General features: G+C 42.1%; 1 protein-coding gene across 1 annotated transcript in view; it reads right to left on the reverse strand.

The window, feature by feature from the left end:
- Nucleotides 1–24760, reverse strand: part of Anxa2 (annexin A2) — a 40260-nt gene that overhangs the window by 10923 nt on the left and 4577 nt on the right. Inside the window, exons 2-5 of the mRNA XM_076850876.2 lie at nt 18804–18861; nt 15512–15611; nt 3767–3861; nt 613–726 (exon numbers count right to left, since the gene is read on the reverse strand). Of these exons, the coding sequence (XP_076706991.1) occupies nt 613–726; nt 3767–3861; nt 15512–15611; nt 18804–18851 (357 nt within the window). The 5' untranslated portion in view covers nt 18852–18861. The remainder of the gene's footprint in view (nt 1–612; nt 727–3766; nt 3862–15511; nt 15612–18803; nt 18862–24760) is intronic.

Consider the following 24760-nt stretch of genomic DNA (forward strand, 5'->3'; position numbering starts at 1 on the left):
GGTTACAACCTAGCATTTTTGCTAATTTACCTAAAATTACAAGTTTGAGATAACTTTGAAAAACGTAAGAGATATAATATTATTGAAAGACTTTGAACTAAACACAGATACCTTTCACAATCTGAATGAAATCACTCCTCATGCGTACTATGCTGTTCTGATTTTGTCAGAATTTGAAACAAACAATGGGACATGACAGGGAGAAGGGCAGAGGAAGAAACGCTCACAAGTGCATGGGCAGAATTTGCAAGCTCTGCTTAACAAAAGCTACGAGTTCTTCTTTCTCCTTAATATCACAACATATCTTTCTTAAGGAGGAAGTGTAATCAAGGAAGTAGTTTTCCCAAATGGCATTCCAATCGCCCAGGTGCCAAGTCGTAGCAGCTGGTAACTGACTTCTCAGCATCATGAAATTTCTTTGCAGTCTTAAAAAAAGTAAATGAAATATTTTTGGTACAAATCCTGAAACTTATAGCTTCAGTTCATTAAAAAAAAAAAAAAATCCAAATGAGAATTCAACAAAACTGAAAATCACCTAATTACACTCAAATAGCTGTAATTCACAAATATTAATGGCAGATTTGACAGAGCTAACATCTCACACGTGTTTACCTTCATGGAAGCTTTCAGCTCGGAAGCATCATACTGAGCAGGTGTCTTCAATAGGCCCAAAATCACAGTCTCCAGGTGGCCAGATAAGGCTGATTTCAGTGCTGATGCAAGTTCCTTTAGAAAAACAGCAATCACATAGCAAACATGGTAACCAATATTCACTTTAAAACTGGAGAGAAAAACCAAAGTAAGAGGACTCTGACCACTCTGGAGTCCTAGGTCAAACTCCCTCTACCGCATTCCCTTTGTCAGACCCAGAACCCTAGCTATCAGGTTTTGCACCCATTAAAACCCAAGCTGATTTTGCCTTCTCCTAATCGTGAAAAGGAAACTAGAATGGCAAGCAATTCCTCAGAAAGCTTCAGGATGAGAGGGGAGGGCAGGAGAGGGCATTAGGGATATATGCATGTTTATGTCACAGAGGTGCCCATTGATCTGTACATTTAATGGGTTCATGATTATGAACAACAACAACAACAACAAAAAACACAACACACAAAAAATAAACAGAGAAAAAGAAAAGAACTCTGAGCATGACGGCACCACAATACCCTGTGGAAGACAAGGCAGGTTCTGGTGTGAGGCCCCTGCCAGGAAGGAGGTGGTTAGAAAGGAAACCCTCCTGGGGTGAGAGTCCTCCTCGTGACCTGCTGAGATCCTACAACAGAAGGTCTGTCTGCAGCTCTTACAGGGGGCGTGCCTCAAAACTTCCAGAAGAATCACAGACCCCAAACGTGGCAGCAGTGGGGTTATGAAGCTTCCCTGTACAAAACGCTTCAACTGCTACTGAGGAAACACCGACTTGTCCATACTGAATCAGGATGGTGTTGATGGGAACTAAACCCCCCAGACTCCCCTTCACTTGCCTGCTGTGGATTGTTTCTTGATTGTGTGTCACCAAGAACGCGTTATTTTAAGTCAGAGGTCTGAGGCAGCACCTAATTCCCTATGGCTTTTAAAGATGCTTCCTCAGGGATTAAATATTCTACAAACCATGGGCAGTGGGTCATAGCTAGCTCTACCATTTTAATCCTCTTTCTTTTTATTTTTTTCCTTTTTTTTTTCCTCCCTACTTTCTTTCCCATCTGCTTTCCAATGGTGCCCTCAAAATCGATGATGTTCAGCCCGTGGAGGTAACCTGCAAGCTCTGCAGGTGATGTGCAGCCCGCTTCAGAGATTATCTTCTCAAATCATTCATCCATGTCAAGATGATTAGAATTGACATGGATCTGAGAAATCATCAGGCCCGATGCTTTTGGCCACCTACTTTCTCCAGCTTCCCCATGTGCTAAGAACACACTTAGATTTTCAAAGCACCACCTCCTAATTATAACACCAGTTTTCCAATTTGGAACTTTGAGGTTAGGTGATTCCAAACTTAGCCTACCTTTGACACTCCCCACTACCCATTCTCTGCTCAGACCTCGAATAGCATTTGGGCACCTATTTGACTTCTTCCAGGTCTATTCTGAACTCCTCATGGGCGTACAACTTCCTGTTTCTTCTAATGTTCACCACAAGGCTTTGCACTTAGCAAAAATTCCAAAAATGATAAATAAAACACAACCATTCTTGATATAGGAACACCTCACACCTGGCATCTGCTTAAACATGAAAGAAACAGAAAATCAGTCCTCTCTCCACTCCAGCTCCTCTCCACATCTGCTGGCTGCGCCCGGGTCTTCAAGCTCACCACCTGGGCAGCCTCAGTCCATCTCCCCATAGAACTCTGCAGCAAACAACTCAGATGGCTCTGCTTCTGAGATTTCCTTCAGAGGCTCTCTCTTTCTGTGAAGGATGACTCTCCCTGGCCCAAGGCTGTGAGTCCTCAAGAATCAGCAGGACAGTGAGCTGTCCCCATCACATAGCCAAGCCTGGGCAGTTGCTGAACCCCACCACAATTCTGGTAATACATTCCTTCCAACAGGGTACATGGGAGCTTTATTCTCTTCCTACCTAATTTGAAATCGAGACTGGGGCCTCTGTGTTTGTGTATACACAAGTGTGTTCCAAGACCCCACTCTGTAAGTGACAGCTGAATGAGCAATTATTCGTCTACTGTCCAAAGTGGTGGACCTTCTGTTCCAACAGAAACTTGGCTCTGCTGGCTCATAAATCCTTTGGGGAAAGTGCAGAAATAAAACACTCCCCTCCATGCTTCACCACAGAAGATTAATATAAATCTAGTGGAAGAAGAATTGTAATGCACATGAGATGAAAGAAGCCAGCTGCTTTCCTATTTCTGTCCTTTCCAACTGTTTCAGAGGGTGAAGGAAGGAGCTACAGAAAGGCTTGACCTGCAACTCCTAGGACCCTGGTGGTCATGTCAATCCCAAGAACAGAAATTCTCTTCCAGAATCCTTCCAGTTCACCTCTACTGTAGCTCTAAGTGAAAGCCCTAAGTCAAACAGGAGCTGCAGGAAGCCACTCTCACTGCACTGTCCAAGAATAAATCAAAAGCTTTTAATAGCAAGAAGTTAAAAATAAAGCAGCACATCCTTAAAAATAAAATTTCCTAACACTGCAACAAAATAAAGGATGAACAAGTGCTGGTTGCTCTTTAACCACCAGTGGACAAATGAAGGGAAAAAGCACACAAAGATTCTTTAAATAGTAGAGCATGGCATGCTGAAGATAGCCTGGTAGACCCGATGTACTACCAATGGAAGCCCATTTGTTGCAAAACTCTTAAGAATTTGAGTGTTTTTTTTTTTTTTTTTTTTTTTAGAATGAGAGGAATGTGTTACCATCAGTACTCAGGAGGCAATAGTCCTGAAATTAAATTAGAAACATCATATCAAGAGCCATCAGAAGTCATAAAGATGAAACAAGAGAACTGAACACAGTGCCTGGCACATGGTAAGCACTCTATTATTCTCTGTTCCTTCCTAACTTTCCCTTCCCAGAACTGCTCCTTTCACATAGGCTGAGATGGAGTAAGAGAGGGTTGGAATAAAGGGTGTTATCTTTATGTATGAGCTCCCACATGGACAAGAGGAGTAACCCTTACAAGGACATAAGAGGGAAATCTTGGACATGCAAGCATTCCCAAAGGTCCTAGCTGGTGAAAGCCATAATCCGCAAAAAGAAAACGCAATGGCCAAGGAAATTAAATTCAACACGGCATGCCCTCCATCCCTGAAATGACCCATACCTTTTTGGTCCTTCTCTGGTAGGCGAAGGCGATATCCTGTCTCTGTGCATTGCTGCGGTTAGTCAAAATGTTGACGATGGTGACCTCATCCACACCTATGAAAAAAAACAGTTGTGTATCAGCTATACATTCTGGTACTTTGGGTTTAGTTCAAAGGTCTTAAGTAGAATTTTTCAAACTGAAATACTAGGACATTTTTTTTTCCTTGAAAGCTTCAAACCTCAAGCCTAAATGAACTTTTTAAATATTTGTATTTAAAAACCATTTTATTCTTAAATTGGTTTCTGGAATCAACAGTAGGAGGTGCATTTGCGGAGCTTTGGCAGTCAAATGGAACAACAAAGATTTAGGAGGATTTTAAATGAAGGTCGCCAAATTGCTATGTAACTGGGAATTTAATAGACAGTAACTGCAAAAATGAATTAATAGAGGCAATTATTTATATTTATTGCAGGATTATGACTATATAAGCAGCTAGGTATAATTTTTATAATTATAGAAACTGTCATGACAAATGAGTCAGATTTAATATGGCAGTTGTATTTTAATAGCATAATTGATTAATATAATCAGACTTATTGAAGACTAAATTGTTTTGTAAGGAAAATAAACGTTCCGCTGCTTTTAATCTCCAATAGGCAATTTTAATAATCAATTTTATAACTTTATTAAAAAGAGTAAGTGTTTTAATCTAAATTAAATCTAAATTGGGAGTTTTGAAGTGCCACCAAAATATTTTAGTACCTATTTTAATTGGAACATGTGTATTTACAAAGATAAGCAATGCCTTCTGGTATCCGAGTTTCCAATTTTATATCAGAAATACTCCTAACATGCCATTTAACTTAAGAAAGCATGATTTTAAGGATTCAGAATGCGAAACGTCCCTCTCCTGGGTGATTATGAACTTTGTTTAATAAAAGGAAAGTCTCTGCCATAACTGGATAGGTAATTCTGGATGATAGGACATAACTGCTAAGCCCACAAGGTCACTGGCAAACTGTAAACAGCTTGGCTCAGAGGGAACCAGAGGAATCTGAAAGAAACAGAGGCCAGAAATGTAATATTTTGAGGCAAAAGCAATGAGCAGACTCACAGAGGTGGTATCTTTACTCTCAAGTGTATTAGTCCAAAAAGCACGAAGTTAGAATTTCTGGGTATAAAAACAACACTTTTTAAAATATATATACTTATTTCAAAGGGAGTTCTTACTAATATGTTGCTATCTTAACTGAAGCATCTATAACTTTAGTTCTGATTTTTAGAGTAGCAAAGTAAACATAGAAACCCAATCACTGCATGGGAGTCAGCTTCAAAGATGCTTATTTCAGCTTTGTATGCAATATCAAAAAAATAAAGGGGAAAAACCCCTATGTCCAAAAGAGATGGATTAAATGTTCTCTTGTTCATATAATGGAATACTATGTAGGCATTTACACATTCATGTGCATGTGTAAGAAAATATCTAGAAGCCTTTATACCAATATTTGAATAGTGATCATCTGAAGGGTGAGATGACTATGACCACAAAAAGCGTTTTTTAAGTACATAGTAAATGACGTGCAGTTACTGATCTAGAGTCAACAAATTACTTCAAGAGATTCCTAATGTAGTTCTAAATACTTCCTTTAGAATAAAACACAGTATGCATAATAACAAGGAATTATATCTATGTAATTCCCTTTCTGTCTCCCAACATCCTAACACATGCTATCTTACTTAATCCTCAAAACAACCAAGTGGGCACAGCTATTTCTCTATTTATAGATGAGGAATTCAGTGCTCAGAGACAGGGACCCAACTCTGCATCTGTTACTTGTGTAAACACCTGTCCCCCTGGGTCTCAGTGTCTACACTCACACAAAGGAAGTGTAGACATGAACAATGACCTCCATCTCCACGCTACAGAACAGAATCATGTCTAAATTTATATTTAGTTTTTATTAGGTATAGGCTGGGAAGTTTTAATCACAAACTCATTAGGTTACAAGGCTACTTTATTTATTTATTCATTCATTCATTTACTCACTTCCTTGGTACCGTGGATTGAATTTTACCACTGAGCTACATCCCCAATTCTTTTTATTTTCTTTTAAGGCAAGATCTCACTCAATTACTGAGAGTCTTGATAAGTTGCTGAGTTTGGTCTCAAATTTGCCATCCTCCTGCCTCAGCCTCTCCAGGCACTGGGATTACAGACATATGCCCACATAGCTGGTACTGAGGCTACTTAATGGACTAGTGGTGTGCACACCTACCCACATACAAGTGTAATCCTCTTATTAATGTATTTTTGCCTTATACTTAGCTTTATTATCCATATCTGAAAATGAAGAATCACAATGAAACACAATTCTACTCTCTAAGCTCAATTCTAATATTTCCTGATATCAACTTAACAGCCACTGACCTGAACATAGAATACTGACCCATAATACATGATTTCCTCAGAAACAAAAGCAAAGGGTACGTCTGTGTCAGATGTGGTCCCTGACTGGCCACCACTGAAATCCCCAGGAATATTTATTAAAAACACAATCCCCTGGATCCTATCTGAGCTCTACTGATTAAGACTACCTAGAACGTAGGACCCCAGAAGCAGCATTTCAAAAACACCCAGGCAACCCCTTGAGTGAGACTCAGTGACAGAGATGAACAACTATGGGAGGGGAGTGGGAAGGCTGTTGGAAAGCAGCCTGTGTATGACTTGTATCCCTTCCACCAGCTCTTTCTATCATGTATGGGGCTGACTGAAATTTTAGGGCATTCCCTTATTATTGCTTGTTTTTGTCCAAACAACCCAGGTAAGAAAAAAACACCTAAGAAGAGTTCTGTTCACAGACTGCTGTATAGTTCTCTGCTCTCAGTGAAACAGTTCTTTGCCTTTGTATAACAGTTAAGTGTCCAGCCAGCAGAGTTGGAATTCAATCCAATTATTGGAAATCCCCATAAAAGCCGTGATGATTAACCTGAATTTCACCTAAGAGGCAGCACCAACTGTAGTCTGAAGGCATCCCAATGCATTCACCTGAATTATTTACCAAGCAAACAGCCACTGAGATGGGATCACGGATGCACTACACACATGCTAATTAATGTCAGCAACTATAAAGAAACTAAATGGAGTTTCAGCAAGTGGAAGACTCCTTCCCAAAACTCCACCCACATCAGCTATTTCTCCCATACCATTGCCTGCATGTTTCCAATTGAACTGGAAAGAGGAAAAATTCATGGAGCCCAGAATCATCTGCCTGGTCAATGCTGCTAAAGGCAGGACTTACACTGAAACACCAGAACAGTGCATCTGCCAGTGGAACTGAACCATCTTATCTTGAGGACCACCGCCGCTTCCCCTCGACTTGCTATCCTAATGGATGAGGCAGTTTACTCTTGTGGAAAATAGATGGTACAGGTTAAAGCTCCAAGAGTCAAATGGTTCCTCTCCACTGCTGCCCAAGATGCAGGAAGGAGGCAGCTGAACGCAGAGCTACCTCTGCCAGCACAACCACCAACAGCACATGGCTGGTGCCTGGAGCCAGGAAAGCTCTACAGTGAACACAGCTGCAGACACCTGTGAGAAGAGGCTCTGCCTCTGAATCTGTACCTTCTGACTTCTCATTTTCCAGTGCTTAGGAAAGGGTTTGCTGGTCAGAAGGATTTAGGGACTAACAGAAACTGGGCAGGTGGGGCAAAACTTGAAGAAGAAACAAACCTGAACTAGGCTTTCTTTTCCATCCCATCCCCCTGTGTTTGATACAGGTGGTCACAAAGTCCTCTAAGAAAGGCTCACACTGGAGAACAGCGATGTGGGGGGTGGGGGAGGGAAATCCACAAAAGGTGGAGGAGAACATGCTCAATTCTGGGATCCAGGCAGACTTGGATCTGTATTTGAAAAAATGTATTTTTCAAAAACTAATAAAAATGAAGGAGGGAAGAATAGAAGTTCACTGGATTAGACAAAGGGGAATGAAAGGAAAGGGGGATGGGAACAAGAGACAGTAGAATGAACTGGGACATAACTTTCCTATGTTCATATATGAATACACCACCAGTGTAGCTCCACATCATGTACGAGCTCAAGAAAGGTAAGTTATCCTCCAAGTATGTATGATATGTCAAAATACACTCTACTGTCATGTATAGTTAAAAAGAATAAATTTTAAAAAGAACTAAACAAATAGAAGTTCAGCTTTTGCAATGCTGGTGAGGAGACAAAATACAAATGTACTCATTTGGCTCCTGATGGGAAATAGAACAAGGAGGTTTTTAAGCATCTACTCCTTGAATGAAAATAGTCAGCTAATCTAGTCAGTTAACTACAGCGTTTTCAACACTCCAGTTGGGGGAATCCAAAGGTCAGCCACTGTTCTAAATGCCAGTGGACCTGAAGTAATCATTCTGCATTGAAGGCTACAGGAGGGCACCACTGTCAGCGGGCTCAAGCAGCCAACTTTGGGGGTCCTCGGTGTCTTCAGTCACCCACCACATTTTTCAAGACAAAGAAGACTTGCAGTCTAAAATGATGGCTGAGTCCAAAAACCACAAAATCTGCCTCCTGGAGTTTCCTCCTCCTGGCTGTGGGTAGAAACCCCAAGTCAGCTCCATGGAAAATGTGTGTCTTTATTGTTCATGGCAATGAACCAACAGCCATTTGGAACAGGATGCTGACTCACAGCTGTGGAGACACACTGACTGCACAAAGAAAATGGATTTCATTTGTGTTGGATGAAGGGCTCAGGAGACCGTAGGGTGGTGGTGATGGGTTGAAAAGTAAAGGATAATTGCCCAGATCCTCTCCTTATCTAGATCATGGGAGAAATCATGATTCAGCTCAGATTTCTAGGCATAGTGGTATCAAATTTTGGAAGATATCATCTTTATATTAAGGTCAGAGGCATGCCACACAAAGAGGGCAGGCCAAAGATCCATGGATATATTCACATGAACATGTTTTACTCATTAGAACAGCAACCTTCCCCTGTGCACCTACTGTGTGCCAGGCATTGTATTAAGTGCTTTGCACATATCCTGTCATTTTTCTTACATCCACATGAAGTGGATGTGATTATTATTCCTGTTGCTAATGCTCAACATATGTTTATCCTATATTTATGAGTCATGTCTGTACCTGTTTGAAATTATACTTATGATACTTCTTCATATCACATTCCTCTATCTAGGTCCTAAGAAAGGACTGGGAATGGTAATATGTCTGTACATGTATAGAACTATTTAGTCATACAAATGCACTCACAGCAACCTGTAGGTGATAATTTGACATGCAGTAACAATGCATAGCTACTAAAGAAATAACCCAATTGAGTTTTTTTCAACAGAGGGTCTAGAACACTCTCTTCCAGATATAACCATTAAGAACTTGATGGAGGGAGGCAATCTTTTCCACTAAGCTTGTTATGCTGGCTACTCATCCATCTACTGGTGTGGTTTTAGGATAGAGAAGCCCCTGACCCAATACACACACCTCATTGCCCAAAAGAACCTTCCTGCCATCAGCCCTGGTGCTAGGAAGTCTGGAATTCCTGCCCTCTCAATCATTTGGCAAAATGGAACTTAGAGGATCCAACCAGGAGGGGCAACAGATAAAAGGAGAGAACTCTGAATAAGCGGCAGTGACAGTAGTGCTCTGGGAAGCACACAGGACAAAGACCAGCAAGATCCTGGGGCACAGTCTCCCTCCCTGTTCCCAGAATTCTCACTCTGGGACAGAGACGACAAAAATACTTACTTTTCCAGGATGCAGAAAAGACTAGTTGAGGGCTGGGCTTGTGGCTCAGCAGTAGAGCGCGCTTGCCTAGCACGTTCGAGGCCCTGGGTTCAATCCTCAGCATCACATAAAAATAAACAAAATAAAACTATTGTGTCCGACTAAAAAATAAATATTAAAAAAAAAAAAGACTAAATTGAGTGAATGAATGGCGACATGTCGACCGTATTCTCCGGCTCCTGCGTGCATTCAATTTGGAGAAGGGGTTGCCTACAAAAATATAGGGTATAGAGTAGATGGGGAACAATTTTGCCCTTAGCTCACATAGATGAATTATCCAGTTACAGGATAAACTCTGACAGCTGCCTGAGGGATAGGAGAGAAAACAAACACCAGACAGGACAAGAATGGGAGAGCCCTGGGCCTCTGCCAAGTCTGGCAGAGCCGGACTCACAGTCCCAACTCAGGAAAAGTCTAGTTGAGCTAAATGCCCAAGAAATTTTGGTGCACAAATAAAATGTGTTCTATTGCCAGTTTGCTCTGATCCCACCTCAGCTGAGCTCCTTAGATAGGAGCTAAGACATCATCTACTTGGTAATTCCACTGGATACTTGAATGATCTGGAAGAACCCCATCTGCTTCCCAGGACCAGCAAGAAGACAAAAGCAAGAGATTCCAATTATAAATGAAGGAACACACATAAAATACATGCACCATCCTGTGCTCTGCTGCTCTAGCTCTCTCACAAAAAGGAAAGGGGGAAAAAAGCAGAAGCCAGGGAACACAGCAGGCCCGCCCTTAATTCAGAGTTGCTGACCCCAGTAAGAGTTTGGTTACTTTCAGAGTCCCTGGGTGAAGCCAGCATTGGGATTTCTGCAGGGAAAAGAAGTAACAGCTCTCACAAAGGAAAAAGCAGCCAGGAGAGGCAGCAATGAAAGCTGACACCAACAATTAGGAGGACAGGGGACTCTTTTCCCTGTGTGTTATAGCCACCTGGCTTGAGTCTGGCACCTACACAGCTATGCAGACAAATACCATTACAAAGGAACTCTGTGCTCACAGAGTAAAGGTGGCTATGATTCAAACTGGCCTCAGGCTCCCAACACTGCTGTGAGATGGGAACTGGGCCTAAAGTAAATTTGAACGTGAAGACGAAGGCCTCAGTAATGGGGAAGGTTGGACTTCTGGCAGCTCCTTCCCAAAGGAGAGAAGGTACTGGGCCACACTGGGCTCTCACTCCCACGGCTGGCTCTCCTAGGTCTGGCTCCTCATCACCCTGATCTTACAGGTGAAAGGCTCTTTTCCCAGCCAACCTGCCTCCTGGTACCCTCAAGAGAATATATGCTTCGCTGCTGTGCTCAGCTAAAGGAATGAATAGCTCCAGGTGTGCAGATGAAACCCAAAATACAGGTGCTGGCTCACTTTGCAGTGCATGGGATGTTACTCTTTTGACCATACTGGAAATCTTAAGCAGTTCTATTTTGAAAGTATAAGAAGAAAATAAGTGCAAAAACTTGCCACAGTTATGCTTCTATATTTGTGCTTATGAGAAGGGTGGGGGGAAATCACCCGCTTTTGCACCCCTTCCGGAGAACACAAATACTGCTAAATTCAAAAGTGGCAATAATAATAGAGCAATTCATCACCCTCCCCTTCCAGAGAGACCAAAGCTGTGCCAGTTTATTGGCACTTACACTAACTCGGGGGCTGTGCTGCTGCTAATTACAACCTATTTTATGTAGTCTAGATTCATCCTTTTCTAATTTAGCTGACTTTCCTTTCTAGTTATTTGGACCCATATGGTAAACCATTCACAGCTGTGTTGTACACTCCACAGTATATATTTAACCCAAGGCCAATGTAGACCAAGAGACTCCTACAGATTAAATCTCAGAAACCTCTTGTTAATTAAGCAATATTACTACTTTTGCATGGCTTAACTCAGTTTCTAACTAGACGTGAATTAACATAAGTAATTGCATAGTCTACCTCAAGCCAGAGCACACACAGAACAACCAGGCTTTGGCTTAGGTGACACAATCAAATCCTTTCAAACCACAAACAAAGCTGACTTAGGCTCAAGAACGGAATTCAGACCCTAAAAACAGACCCGAGCTCACTGGGGGACTATTATCCTTCCTGGATATCATCTAGACTCTGGAACAACCTTTGCTCTCTCAGGTGTCCCTGCTCACCGGCATTCACCTGTGTGCACTGGTAAATAGACACTTTTTGACTACTATTGGGGTTAAAGTTTTACCATCTCACATAATCCAAGAGCCTGGGCATTGAAAAGTTTTTATGAAATAAAATCCTTGCCCTTAGAGAGAGACAAATGCAGAGGTAAATATGACAACATGATGTGACAAGAGCCATAAAGGAGGATGTAAAGTAGAAAGAAGAAGCACATCAAGGAATCACCAACGCTGCTGCCTCCCCAGAGAAGGCCTGAAGAACAGCCAGCAGCACTCAGGCCAGAGAGGTGAGCAGCAGCTGTGTGGGTGTCAGGAGGGGGAGGAAGGGGGCAGTGCAGGCAGTCCTGAAGGAGCCAAGGCAGAGGCCCATCTGTTGGGGGCACTGGCTAGAGCTCAAGATGAAGCTAGAAAAAGAATGTGCATTGGGTGTGGCAGAGGGGCCCATTAAAGACAGCTGCCAACACAGCCCACAGGTGGGACCCAGTGGGGCTGGGGAAGGGGGAGGGTAAGAGCTTCCCCTGGACTTTCAGGCAACTCTAGGCAGAGCCAGCCCCTCCTAACTCTAGGCAACTCTAGGCAGAGCTCTGCCCCTCCTAACACTGCTCCTGCTTACAGTCCTTGTGCTCAATGGCAACACATTAAGTAATCTGCCACAGGTGACCTGCTCCCAGCTCTCCCTCCCAGAGCACACAGATGATAGGGAACATCAGATGGAGCTGAAATGTCCCTTCCTGCTCTGCAGGTGACAGTCACACAGCCTACCTTATCTAGGAGAGAAGGAGGTGCAGATACTTATCTTTTGGTCATTGGGCTTGTGTTTGTTGTATCAGCATTTGAGGTTTTACACTCTGTACCCTTTGATGTTAAGGAAAGGCCGACTCCACATAGAGTTTGAAGTGGGTCAAGGTGTGGTAGGAACTTCTTAATTACAGTAAGAGCACAATTAGCTCATTTTCTAAATGGTGTTAGTTATCTAAAAAAACATCAGGGGGAGGAGAAAGAAACAAAATGGTAACATCCCATGCACTGGAAAACAAAATCATTTTAGTTTTTAGTTAAGTTTACTGTCTTCCACTGGAAGATGATACATGTCAGGGAATATCTGGAAAATAGAGAATATACTGAAAAGACAAGAAAGAAAATGAATTAATTATTCATTTTTTTACGTATCAGTCACTAATGCTTGTGTGTAGTGTGGTTCTGGGGACTGGACAAGTACTTTACCACTGGGCTACGTCCCCAGCCCTTTTTGAGACAGTGCTTCACTAAGTTGCCCAGACTGACTTCAAAATTGTGATTTTCCTTCCTCAGACTCCCAGGTATTTAAAGTTAAAAAAAAACAAAAAACCTACTGCCAATATAGGAATTATTCTAAAGGACTAAATGGACTTAAGGAAACAGTTACTCTCTAAAACCACTAGGCACCAAAAATAAATAAGTAAATAATTAAAAAGTGGTCCTACATGAAAGTTACTAAACATTAAATCTGGGGGAAAAAAAAAAAGAGAGACGGTACCTAAACTAAAATTGGACCACAAGTGTAAAACTTATCGAATGACTACAGGATCATGTTTTTCATGCCTGAAAACAGAGGAAGACAAAGAAAAAAATCTGACCCCAACAGCTGGGTGCCAAATCATGGTAATGCCTAAGAACACATGCCCAGGGCTAGGCAGAACGGTGTTGAAATCCCAGGATGAACCAAGGACAAGAGACGTGGAGCATGTCCATCCTGAACTATGTCATCCATAAACTGGGACATTCCATCCAAATGACTCCGAAGCTCACCTAAGCTGAATGTGCCTGAAAGGCAGTGTCTGCCCACCAGGAACATTCAGTAAATAACTGATGATGATCAGCTGCTTCTGACCAAACTGGAATGCAGGAATCCACATCTCAGCCCTCCAGACATTTCTACTGAGGACTACAGTATTTTCCTAGTAACCCAGAAAGGGCCTGAAGGTATTTTTATTAACATGAGAGTTTCAGCTGTGACCAGAGTTCATTTGCGCAATCCTTACATTCCAGTGGGCTGAAGGCTTTCTCATGCAAGGATAAAAGCACCCTTTATCCCAAGCTTGTAAAAAGGCACCATCTTTGTCAAATGAGTTAACTGTTAAACTCCGAGGGTGTTTCTGCAACAGCAAGTTGGGAAACCACAAGAACCTAGGCACACCCAACAGTGAAAGAGGATGAATGTTAGGAAAGCAGGCCATGTGCGTTTCTGTCCACAGGTTTAAGGAACGTATCTTGAGCACTCTCTATGTCAGGCACCAGGCTTAGTGCTTCAGATTTCACAACAGCCCTGGGGGTGGGAGCTTCAGCTGTTCTACAGTAAGGAATCAACTCTTAAGCAAGTCCAGTATTTGCTCAGTCAGATCACTAGTGAGCAGCAGAGGCAGGACTTGAACCCAGGACCGCACATACTCTCATCCACAATGTGCCAATGCGACAAGAACAGACTATAGTGAGGTAGCCCTGCAGATTTAAAGTTTCTGATTAGTGACTCTTGACAAGAAGGGTTATTTTAAAGCAAAAATAAGATGACTTTTTAAAGATCTAATTAGGATCCTACTACTCTCCTTTCACCTGTCCTGGAAGCCACTCTAAGTAAGGGTATTCCATAGTGTCCCCACAACGAAAGGATGCTGAAGAGGCAGATGATGTACCCCCTTACATCTTGTTAGAGCCGCAGGACATCAATGACCCTTTCTACTATTCTTTCTGTCTGGTCAGAACAAAGTCACCAGTTTCTCCAAGGGTCTTAGGAACAGCCGCATGTAATTCATCCTCCAACATCAGGCAGTTCTGATAGTGAAAGGCACAGTGGCAAGTATACAGAGCACTAACTGATGCCTGTCGCCCCAGTTCAAGGTACCCAGATCCTCCTGGTTGCTGTTTCTCAGTCCTTCCATGAGGAAGCAGTCTTCCTGCTGTGAATTATGGGTCAGTAACTTAAAACCCTCTGCTTAGAGGGAAATGTGACATGGCTGTTTAGCAGGGCTGTGGACCAGCAGCTGCTCTAACTGCTGAGTCTCATCTACACTTCCATGTAGCCTCATGGTAGAAGGAAGTGCTTTGTCCAAAGCAGGGAGGGGAATCATAAAAATTCTCACAATAACTACTATTTCGAAGGGTTCACAGGATGGGCCAATCCCCAGCGGTTCATTCATTAGCATAAGCAGAAAAGTCTGAACATGCACTTTTGTAGGTCAGGAAACAACAGGATGACCAGAGTTCTTGCTCAACTCCAACCAATGAAGTGCTTTATTTGTTTTGTTTTGAAAAGGAGGCTTTTACATGGCCTGGTCCCCTCCTACTCCTCCTGGAACTCAAGGGCATGCTCTTAGTCAGACAGCCCTTCTAACCTGAGCTGCAGGTCTGAGGATGAGTGTGCCTCACAGGGACAGAAAGAATCCCGGATTGTTCACTCATTACATCCACCTAAGAGCCAAGCTGTGAAGTCTTTGCAGCATTTTCCCAACAATTATAAAGAAAGGCAGAAGAATCAGAACAAGAAAGGCCCATAGGGACCCCTGACAAGCTCCTTCCTTATGAAAAAGGGACTGGGGACTCAAAGTGAAGCACCCAGCCCAAAGCACACACCCTGGACCAGCCCTGACTCTTAACGGGTTTCCCTTTTATCATAATATTTGGTTAAACATCACCTCATGTCATAGCATTTCTCTCCAAATATGGGGAGTAGGGAAGGAAGGAAAGAAGGAGCAGAGTTGGGGATGCGGGCTGAGCAGGTTTGCAGAGAATCAAGAGGCAACTCAGAATGTCTTGGTGAGACCCTGCCGAGAGGACAAACGCGCCACCTACCTTTGGTCTTGATGGCTGTCTCGATGTTCAGAGCATCCCGCTCGGCATCGAAGTTGGTGTAGGCTTTGACGGACCCGTAGGCACTTGCGGGTGTAGAGTGCTGAGATTAAAACACAAACACGCTCAAATAACACACATTTAAAACCCTCCTGCTGAAATAACAATTCCTAAAACAGATGTTTTTACTCTTGTTTCTTTTAATGATTCAAATCCTTCTACTAGGTATCGAGGAAAGTGGTGCTGTGATACCACGTACTGGATAACAAAGTTCATTTTTTCTAATAAGAATTCCCTCCTCAAAGGTTTAGCCAGTTTAGAATATGCTGTCTGTATCTCCACTTGCATCTTACCAGGAGTAAGATCTCAAAGGCAGACTAGGCCAAGCTGGGAACCTGAGACCGGCATTTATTCTGGAAGGCTCAGAAGACATTAAACTAACCTAGCAAAAATTCAAAATAAGCTGAAAATGAATAAGCCCAAACAACAAGTGTGTCTTGCAAGTTTTTGGTACAGGCACATGAGTGTCTTTTGGGCCTAGATTGCTGAGCTCCCAGTTCTTTAAAAAGCAAATGTAAAATGCCTTCCCAGGAGTCTCTTATCAGATAAGCAAGAAAAGCATCTTCCTCTACCACCCCATGCTTTGAACACCACTGTGGCACAAAGGTGGTCTGGCAAGCCGGCCCACATCCTCTTTGGCTTGCCAAGTTCTTGCTTCTCTCTCTCCTTAGTCTCAGTGTTCCTCCTCCACCTCCACACTGTCTGCTCTGCCTACCACTCTGCCTAGCATTTTTTTTTTCTTATTGCCTTTTAAGCCATCATCCCCTCTTCCTTTTCCAACATTTTTCAAAGCCCATGACTCTCCCTGAACTGATGGATAGCAGATCTCTCCCTACCCACCCCCACCCCACCCCAGACTGAGGGAAGGACGATAGCCTGCTCCTCCATCAGTTCTCCTTTTCCAGGATTTAATTTCCTTCCTTCTTTGAAATTCGACCTAGTCCCAAAGCACAGACGAAGAAGACAGACATTGTGGCTTTGGTCAGCTGATGGCCACAGAGCCCTCCACCAACTGCCCCACCCTCTACGCCAAGGCTCCCCATCTTACAATTCTCTTGCCACCCCCTCCCCAGGACACACTGCCCACATAATGGGATGACAGGGCCTTGGTGCAGTTTCTGTGAATAATCAACACACAGAGGCGTCTTGCCCACCTCTCCACCCACGCCATCGCATCATAAACCATGCCAACACCAGCACCAGTTAACTTTATCAACAGTGAGGTTACTCAGGTGAGCAACCAAGATGCCACCCTCTTAACTGTCTCCCATGACACATTTGGAATCTAAGTTCAGGATTAGACATGTGTTCCAAAATACACTTGGAAGAAGCATCTTGGACAAATAGTAAATCCAGTTAATATTTAAAACTCTGGAACACAAATAGATTAGTAAAGCATGTTTCATCTAATTTCACTACTTAAATTTTCTTGTAAGATTAATTCAATAAAAAATGGAGCAACTATGCAGGAAAATGGGAAGACTGTATGCATTTTTTGAAATACATATGGTTTTGCTATGATAGCTACAGGAACGCAGGCGGAAATGTAAGGGCAGTTATTTTCCCATTTATTAAGAGTGCCATCAGGTACTTATTTGAAAGGCAGGTAGCCTGGCTGTTGAGCCACCTTACCTATAGCTTTTGTCAGGAGGTACATCATCTTAGTCCCAAAGAACAGTGAGTGAGGAAAAGGTTTACATGATTTTAAAGTATCTCTAGAAACAAAATTAAATGGATAGTTGAACCTATTATTTATCAAATTGACTTGTCTGAAAATTAAATTACTGGGGTACCAGGTTAACATGTGCCATTTTCTATTTCAGTCCCATTCTGTGCCCAGAGAAATGTGTCATACTGGAGTAACTTCAAAGGCTACATGAAAAGCCTTCTCAAGAAACTTGATGCTGAAAACCATCCAAGGAGCAAATCCATTAGAGAAACAAATTACATAACACCTGGACTTGTCTGGGCCTTAACACGCAGCTGATGTGGCCAACAATAGCAGGCACAAGTTCCGAGAAGAGGAAAGATTTTAAACACCAAAAGGAACAACCCTGCACAGGTTTTCCCTCCACATAACCTGGGCTTGGCCCACGTTCATTGGAATGTGTTAATGGCCAGCACCACAATCTGGAGGATTTGTACCACATAACCCAAGTTGTTGTCTACCCTCTTAAATGCTTCTTTGAACTTTAATTTAAATGAGAGCACATTGTGAAATGTCTCCAGGATATAGCTAAAAACTAGGGTCAGAACTGAGTCTTCATAAAAGGCAATTCTGCCAAGATGGCCTGAAAGATGTCTGCATTATGAGACGTCTCACATTTCATAATGTATATACCACTAGATTCTAAATGTTTGTACTTATATTCACTTTATAGATAGCTTTAAGATATTAATTAAAGGAAGAAGCAAATGTATCAGAATTCCAGAGTCACACATTTCCTGTGAAAGTCAAATTAAATTCTGAGCTCCATGATAGTCAAAGCAAAGAGTGAAATATGGTGAATTATAATTCCATTAAGAAAAAGAAAAGAAACATCTAGATTTTTTGGAGAAAAATTTTCCCAGGTGCTAAATTTAAAAAAGAACAGTATAGGTCTGGAATAACTTCACTTTAAGAAGCCCAAAAATAGCTGGGTGTGATGGCACAAGCCTGTAATCCCAGAGGCTAGGGAGGCTGAGGCAGGAGGATCTCAAGTTCAAAGTCAGCCTCAGCAAAAAGGGAGACCCTAAGCAACTCAGTGAGACCCTGTCTCTAAATAAAAAATACAAAATAGGGCTGGGGATGTGGCTCAGTGGTCAAACGCCCCTGAGTTCAAACCCCAGTACCCCAAAAAAGAAAATCCCCAAAGTGGCAGAATCATTTTTTGATGTGGTTGAAGCTTATGCTGAATATGAGTAAAATCCTGGGGCATAACATTAAAAAATTCTTTACCATCATAACAATGATTACCATTGATATGATAAGAATGGCAGAATACAATTCTAATCATCCCAATCTCCCTAACACTGTCCAACTTTAATGTTGATACCAATAAAGATTTTAATGCCACAAAATACCTTTCAAGTTGAACTACTAGTAACAGCCAAAGTAATGAGGAAGAATGGGAAACAAAATAATGATTAAATTTTGTCCCCATTTTCCTTAAACATTCAGAAGGAAAAAAATAGCACCATTCTGCAGAGATACCCAATTTGAAAAATTACATAAAGTGAAAAATTATATACTTACATCACCCTCCAAGCTGAGCTTGCACAGGATTTCGTGAACAGTAGACATTTTGAAGAAACTGGAAAAAAAAAAAAAAGTATAACAAAGTCTTTACAAAGAGGCTTTTCTTTCCCCTGAAGCACAGTGATTCATGATACTAATTTCTACTTCTTGGACCATTTCATCTGAAGATATTAGAACAATTTTTTCAAAGAGATGCCTTAGGTTTGGAATGGATGACCAATCTCGACATTGCATGTTCTAGTGAAACAGAACCTGGGGAGAGTGACCTGTGAACGCAAAACCATCTATTCATAAGCTAATACAACTTGTTCAAAGGGCTTAGAGTCTTCCACTTCTCATCCAAAGTGACAAGCTGTCAACCCATCACTACTTTTCTGTTTCTCACAAGTAATTTAACATTTTGAGAAAGAACTGTAGACTATGATATGAACTGAAACCAATAGTATTTCCATGTTGGCCTATTCCTAAATGGAGCCCCAAATTACTAGGTCCACAATTCTTTCCTTAGTTCAGTGATGCTTAGAAGATATTAAACTGTTTATTTTAAAAAAGACAAATACAGATTTTCTGACATGAACTCATGCCACAGAGGATTGAAACTTGTATCTAAAATTCAAAATGGTGGCAATGACATCCTTCTCTTCCAGTTAGTACACTTAATTGGGCAGCAACAAATGGTTTTGCAGTCAGACAGTTCCTGGAATTGATACACCTACCCCCTGCCACAAGGAGTGCTCCATTGGCAGTGGATTTATTTCAACCGAGACAAGACAGGTCATTCTGCATAATCATTCCAAAATAAAAACAGAGTAGAGCTGCATCCTGGAATAAGCAGGAATGACATTTAAGTCGCAGCAATTACTACTCTGTTTTTTTTTTTTTTAATTTAATATTCTCTGATCAAGGGAATGATGCACACGGAAATTCAGCTTTCTAGTCTCTTCAAATGGCTTGCTTAGTCTAAATATTTTCATAAAACCAGTTTGGAGAGAGTATTTAACATAGACATTGATCAACTTGCAGGAGCATTTTGGACTAAGCAGATTCCAGGCCCTCTGTGGGGGGAGTGGAGGAGTACAGAGGAGAGGATTCACCTGTGGTTATCCATGTATTTCTACAAGATTTTCATTCGGAGCTCTCCTAGACCACTCCTCCCCTCCTGGTGCCTACACAAGCTTTTCAAATCAGGTGAAGAAGGCAATCACAGCCATTCCCATTGTCCCACTCCTCGACCCTCTCACTGCCTCCCCTCTCCAGTGTGTCTCTGCACTGGGGTACAGTTCTGGTTTGTAAAAAGTTCAGCTCTATAAACCCACTGTGGGCCATCCTAAAGATGGAATAGTACTCAGTGCTCTAGAGGAATGAGCTATTGAACCATGAAGACATCAAGGAACTCTAAGTGCCTATTACTAAGTGAAAGAAGACAATCTGAAAAGACACCAACTGTTATAATTCCATCTTTATGATGTTCTGGAAAAGGTTAAAACTGTGGAGACAGTACAAAGATCAGTGGTTGCCAGGAGTTGGGGGAAGGAAGGGATGAAGAGGTAGAATGCAGAAAACTGTTAAGGCCATGGAATTATTCTGTTAGACACTGTAATGGCGGACACATGCCACGCTACATTTGTCACAGCCCACAGAAGGAACAAGACAAAGGGTGGACTCTAACATAAACTATGGACTTTGGGTTTTAACAACACGTCAGTGTAGGTTCACTGATTCTAGCAAACCTACCACTGTGGTGTAAGATGCCAAAAGAGGGCAGGCTGTGCCTGTGGGGAGGAAGGGGACTATGGATTTGGGAGCTCCCTATACTCTTTGCTCAGCTTTGCTGTGATTATAAAACTGCCCTAAAAAAAAAAAATAATAAAGACCATTTTTTTAAAGTCTTGTTCTATAGCTCAACTGTCCAGTATACTAGCCACCAGCCTCATGTGGCTCCAAAACATTTGAAACATGGCCAGTCCAAACTGGCACATGCCATAAGTATAAAGGATACTCTGGATTTTGAAGAGTTAGTATGGAGAAAAAAGAAAGCAAAACCTTATATACTGGTTATATATTATAGATGCATGTTGAATATTCTACATTAAATAAACTGTTATTTAATTTTACCTGTTTCTTTCACTTTTTAAAAATGTGGATACTAGAAAATTTGCCAATTGTACAAGCAGCTTACAGTCTGCTTCTATTGGGTAGTACTGACCTAGAGGATCCCAGAGACCCATAGATCAGTCTTAATCCAAAAATCTTTGCAGAAGCCAAGTCAAATGAAGCCTTAATTTGAGAGGTTTCTTGCAAAGACAGACAAACTAGAGTCTTCCTCGATGGAGCCAGAAAGCTCCAACTTCCACTTGACTCAGAAGAGGGTCTCAACAGTATCCTTCAGCCTAAAAATTAATAAAGCAGGCTTGGCAGAATTCTAGCCACTACTGTAAACAATGAAGGAGTAAAAATGCCAAACAAGAACAAAAACAAAACAGAGGACCAGCAAGTTAGAGTGGCAGAACAGTTTCTATGTACAAAGTGTAGATTAAATTCCACTTATTTATTAAACCCTCTACTCCTCAGCAAAAGGAAAGTGGAGCCTCACATTGGTTCTGATGTTCGGGAAATCTCAATGACAGAGGCTCAGTAAGCTTTCATTGGATTCTTCTTTCAAGATGTCTTTCCAGCTCGCTGGCAGCACTGCATTTGCAGATGACCAACCTTGTCCCGCATCCCCACCCCCTCCCCCACTGTACAGATCAAACACAATCTGATCCACTTCTTTACACTCTCCATTTGCCCAGCTCTTCTCCCATAGCCACAACCTTGAGGAGACAAATAACAGGGATGTTTTAAAGTCCTGTGAACTGTGCTTTGTTTCACCATTTAAAATTGTGCTGTTCTAATCTCAACCCCGTCCAGCCGTGACACAATCAACTAAATCTGTTTCATCTTATCAAACAGTTCAAAATCAATCCTTGTGGCTTCCTCTTACTCCAGCAGAACCCAGCCTTTAGAGATTCCGTCAGAAGTCAGCCTCACCTTCCTCCACCCTGCAAAAGGAAAGCCAAGCCAAATTGCTCCTTGCCTCTTCCCAAATACAGGACTTCTTTCCTCTACAGTGAATTGGTTCTCACTTCCTCCAGGTCACCTTACCTCCTCTCTCCTTACAATGCCATTGCTTTGGCATCTGTTCCAATGATGTCACCACAACCCCCACTCCACATAGCTTTCTCCTGACTTCAATGCCAGAAACAATTTTTGATACTACTTCCTCCTCCATCCAGGGCGTATTGAGTCCCCCCCATCTCTGTGTGGCAATATCAAATGGCAGATACCTAAGTATGATTCAAAGCAGTAAGGGGCATGTTTTAATCTCATCTCCCCTCAGAGTCCCATTCCCCACCCATATTTAAGAATATCTTTGCACACTCTAGGTGCTAAATAAGAGTCTAAAAACAATGAGTTGCTGTTTTGTGTAACATTGACATTATTTATCATCATTCTGCATAAAAAATGAAAATGTGACAATAACCATAAAGTCACACTGACCACAAAGCAATATCCAGGAATCTTGCTAATAGTCCAGGCAAGTGCCCATCCGTATAAATATTTCCAATTCCATGCAAGTTTAATGGCAAACACATTTTCACCTTGGTTTCTTCACTTCATCAACTCCCCTGGCAATGCAAAATCACTCCAAGTACCACTGCTTCGTTGCTGGAAAAAACAGTTGGCTTTGCCACTCACACTGTATGTTAAAACATTAGTTTAATATGGTACCTTTAACTAGTGAGAATGTGTCCATATGCTGGAAACAGAAAGTTTCCCTTGGAAACAGAAAGTCTTGGCAGTGCCACCCTAGGTTACAAACACAGGTGATATTCAAGGAATCAATCCACAAGCCCATAATAAGCACACAATGGACCTGCACTGCCTTAAAATCAGTGAGAAATACATACAAAATTATGAGACTCAGCCTCCTGCCCCTCTGGTGGACACCTGAGAGACTAGCCCAGGATCACCAGTAAGAGAAGAGGAGGGGGAGGCCAGAACCTAGAGTCCTGGGCCTTGTCCTTTAGACCTCACCACAAAGGCTCTTCATTCCTAGAAGAGTAAGATACAGCAAGAAAGATGAAAGGAATAGAATGAGATCAGCTCAGGCTCAAGGGGTGAGGCCAAGAGGCCCAGGTTCCCAGGCCTCCCAAGAGGGGTGACTCACCATGGGAGGATCCAGCCAGAGAAATATAGGGAAGGCCTAGGGAGATGGGAAGGGGAGGAACAGACCAGGGTGGCAGGAGAACCATTGTGCAGGTTTGCAAAGGAGTCGTGTCCAAGGTGGTGCTCTGTAAAGCCTAAAATAGAAGTGCCTGAATGGGAAGAAGTTACGCTAGGATATAGAAACACACCAGAGGGCCTGAAGATCAAAGAATTAGGACTCAATACTGGCATTTACCCGTTCACCAAAACCCTTGCCCTGGATCCTGGATTCTCTTACTGAAAACAATCCCTCTGCCTTTAGTGTACCTATTGTTGTGAATGTGATTAAAATGAAATCTAATGTGCCATGAGAGATAATTCCACCTCTACTAACTCCTTATCACTGTGTACAATTCATGCATGCGTGCAAAGCAGAGCCAGCCCTCCTATCTGGCACGCTTCTCCCCAGAACATGAAAATTTCAGTCTACATCAATCACTCTTCCCAACACTTCAACCTCACCCAGTTGGCCAACTGGTTTCAACTTGCAAACAAGAAGGAAATATCAAGCAAATTAATCTGCTAAGATTTGCTGATGCCCACCTCTGCATACCAGGCCCTTCTGTTCCCAGGGAAGGCTAAGTACTTGGACAACATTGTTAAAATGGCCCTTTATCAGGGAAAGTGTTTCTATTTAGGAAAATAAACCAGAGAGGCACAAGCAGACTTTACTGAAAGAACCACGCCCACCTCACCCTAGTTTGAAAAAATTTACCACTGGAGTGGGAAAACAGATTCACTGGGCTCCACCCTAATGAAGGGAACTCACAGTTTCCTCTGGCTTTAAAAAGATTAATAAATGAGACTGCTAATTGTCTCATAAGTTCTTAGGGCTCAAAACTGGACAGTAATGAAATTTGTACAGCTATTAAAGAGCAAATTGTTTACCATAAGACTACCTTAAAGATAATTTAAGGGTATGTCCTTTAAAAGAGAACACCACAGGTTTTATTGGATTTTACTATTTCCCTCCAAAATCATAGTTACAACAAAAAAGTTCTTTTTTTTTTTTCAAATTAAGTAGTTTTAACTTCTCCCCCCACCCCCGCCAAAAGAAAAGCAAAATGAGATTGCAAAATGTTGAAACAAACAGTAAAGCTTTTGTTTGTCAACACTTCAAATTAAGTACGAGTTTCACTTAACTGGAACCAAGAAGAACCAGGTCCAGAAAGCCCAAATATTGATTCAGACAAACACACAAACAAAAACGTGTTTCAACAGGGCTGGTGCACAGAGGCAAATTTGAGTCTAACCCAGCAGTTTCAGGAACACACCCACTTGTAGCTGAAACGTGGAGTGTTATTGGGTTACCACAAAACAGATCCCTAGCAACCAAGATGAATCAATCAGGAACAGGATGACACAAATAAAAATTTTTAAAACAAAAATGCATGGGGGTGGGAATGTGGAGGGTGGGGTTTCCCCACCAAAGCCTGTCCTGCCTGTCCTGAACACTACAGTCTGTCCTGGACACTACAGGAGGCAGGACCACACTGGAATTTTAAAACAAACAACGAAATGCATGAATGAGGGGGAAGGGGAGTTCCCACTGTACTCCACCCTCCATCCCCCTAAATCATCTTTATTTAATAGAACCTTCTGGAAGCACATACTTTTCTCCTTGCTCTTACGGTCCTGATTAATGCTTGAGTCATAGGGCCAAGTCATTCCCCAGAATTCTTGGAATTCTGCCCAGTGGCCTTGAT

Source organism: Callospermophilus lateralis, chromosome 3 (assembly GCF_048772815.1).
Source record: "Callospermophilus lateralis isolate mCalLat2 chromosome 3, mCalLat2.hap1, whole genome shotgun sequence".
Classification (NCBI taxonomy): Eukaryota; Metazoa; Chordata; class Mammalia; order Rodentia; family Sciuridae; genus Callospermophilus; species Callospermophilus lateralis.